Raw genomic sequence first — 1703 nt, forward strand, 5'->3', positions numbered from 1 at the left:
GGTGTCGATAAGCTGAACCTAGTCAAGTGCGCAGTATTAGCCTTTGTTCGAAGAAATAGAGAATACGAAGTTTATAACAGAAAAATTCGCGACTTACACAGTAATTAGTGGTTACGCCAAGAATGGTGGGAGCGGCAGCGCTGTTCAGTCCCTCTTTCATGTCCTGATAAGTTTTGAAGGCAGTGAGAGCGGACTCGCGAAGCTTGACAGTGGCGGGAAGAGCGTTTTGTGGGATAGACATAATGAGCGAGTGGTAAAATGAGAGTGCGTGGTAGAAAAGCAAAAAAACTGTTCTGTCCGAAAAATTTTCGCCACTGCCTGCTTTTATATGTGTGTCTGAGACCAAGGCATGCGCGTTCTGAAATTCCGCGTTGCAATTCACTTGAAGCATGAAAATTTGGAGTTGCGCGTTCCAGCGTGATCACGTCTAAAAATAGAATAAACTTTCCGAGCCTTGGATTTCCCACGCCACGTGACCTATGAACTTAGTCGTTTTGACTGAGGACAGTCAATATTTAGTGAGGGGGAGGGATCAAGGCTACCTTGATAGATAAAAAATTCGATTTCATGATTCACTAAAACCACCAAGGGGAAAAGAGTCATAAAAACGCGAACTAGAGACAATAAAACCCTAAGGCAGAATGAATTTGATAGAAAAATGCGAAATAAAGTCGAAAATTCACAAGTTCACACTCTAGAAAGCATGCAAAAAGGCTCTCACTTAGGAACAAATCTCAAAGTTCAAGAAAGAGAAAGTCAAGATTCTACTATAAGGACAGCAGAATCTAACTACAAAAGATAATGACACAAAAAGGTTGATATAGAAAGTCCAAAAACTAAGGTGTCCGAATGCATGCCAAGTAAAAGAGTCCGTAAAAACAAGCGCACCTACTCCTCGTCAACAAGCTCGTCGATAACCTCCTCCTCCTCCTCCTGAGAATGGGCAGAAGGTGGAAGACCAGGCGAAGCAACGGCGATAGAAGGAATAAGGGACAGCGAGCAGACACGGCATTGACGAGGTGTCAGAGATGAAGGCCCAGCAATGGGAGGAGAATCGTCTCGCTGAAAAAGCGAGACGAGTCTCTCCAAATCGGCCGTCGTTGAACCCGCAGGCACTGGGACCCCCTGAGTATCTACAAAGTCTTGAACGAAGCTGTACCACAAGCCGAACTCCTCGCGAGTCTCGAAAACAGTGCCTAGAAGAGTTCCAGGCTCGGCGGTGAGACACAGGTCCGCGATGGCGTTTGCGAACTCTCGAAGATTGGCATCACGACGATTGCGAATGGCCTCAAGGACCACGGATAGGGTGCGCATATGAAGCGCGTCTTCTTTGATGGACTCCATCAGTGCAGATATAGCTAGAAAAATAAGTGAAAAGTCATTAAAAAGACTATAAAATAAATAGAAAAAGAAAAAATCATACCTGAAGGCGCATGAATAGCCAACCGGTTACGGATGACATCCCTGACAGCCCCTCGGCATTCATCATTCAGATAGTATTCACACGAAGAAACATGCACTACATCGCAAGGACCGCAGGGAGTGCCCCACCCACGAAAGGTGCAGTTCTTGACAGCGGAATCCTTGCGCGCGGAGCACTGAAGGCAAGGTTCGGGCATCTAATAAAACAGGTATCAGTACCTATGAAAACTCAGACAAAAATGAGAGGAGGAGACATACGTGGATTTGTGTACCCTTAAGAA

General features: G+C 45.6%; 2 protein-coding genes across 2 annotated transcripts in view; both read right to left on the minus strand.

Moving 5' to 3' along the window:
* LACBIDRAFT_328728 (uncharacterized protein) overlaps nt 1-241 on the minus strand; it is a gene marked incomplete at both ends in the record, with an annotated part of 1624 nt that extends 1383 nt beyond the window's left edge. The window contains one exon of the mRNA XM_001882856.1: nt 98-241. Coding sequence (XP_001882891.1) covers nt 98-241 — 144 coding nt within the window. The remainder of the gene's footprint in view (nt 1-97) is intronic.
* A 480-nt stretch (nt 242-721) lies between these two features.
* LACBIDRAFT_328729 (uncharacterized protein) overlaps nt 722-1703 on the minus strand; it is a gene marked incomplete at both ends in the record, with an annotated part of 2409 nt that continues 1427 nt past the window's right edge. Inside the window, 3 exons of the mRNA XM_001882857.1 lie at nt 722-764; nt 893-1358; nt 1424-1619. Coding sequence (XP_001882892.1) covers nt 722-764; nt 893-1358; nt 1424-1619 — 705 coding nt within the window. The remainder of the gene's footprint in view (nt 765-892; nt 1359-1423; nt 1620-1703) is intronic.

This window comes from Laccaria bicolor, genomic scaffold, assembly GCF_000143565.1.
Source record: "Laccaria bicolor S238N-H82 LACBIscaffold_18 genomic scaffold, whole genome shotgun sequence".
NCBI classification, from domain to species: Eukaryota; Fungi; Basidiomycota; class Agaricomycetes; order Agaricales; family Hydnangiaceae; genus Laccaria; species Laccaria bicolor.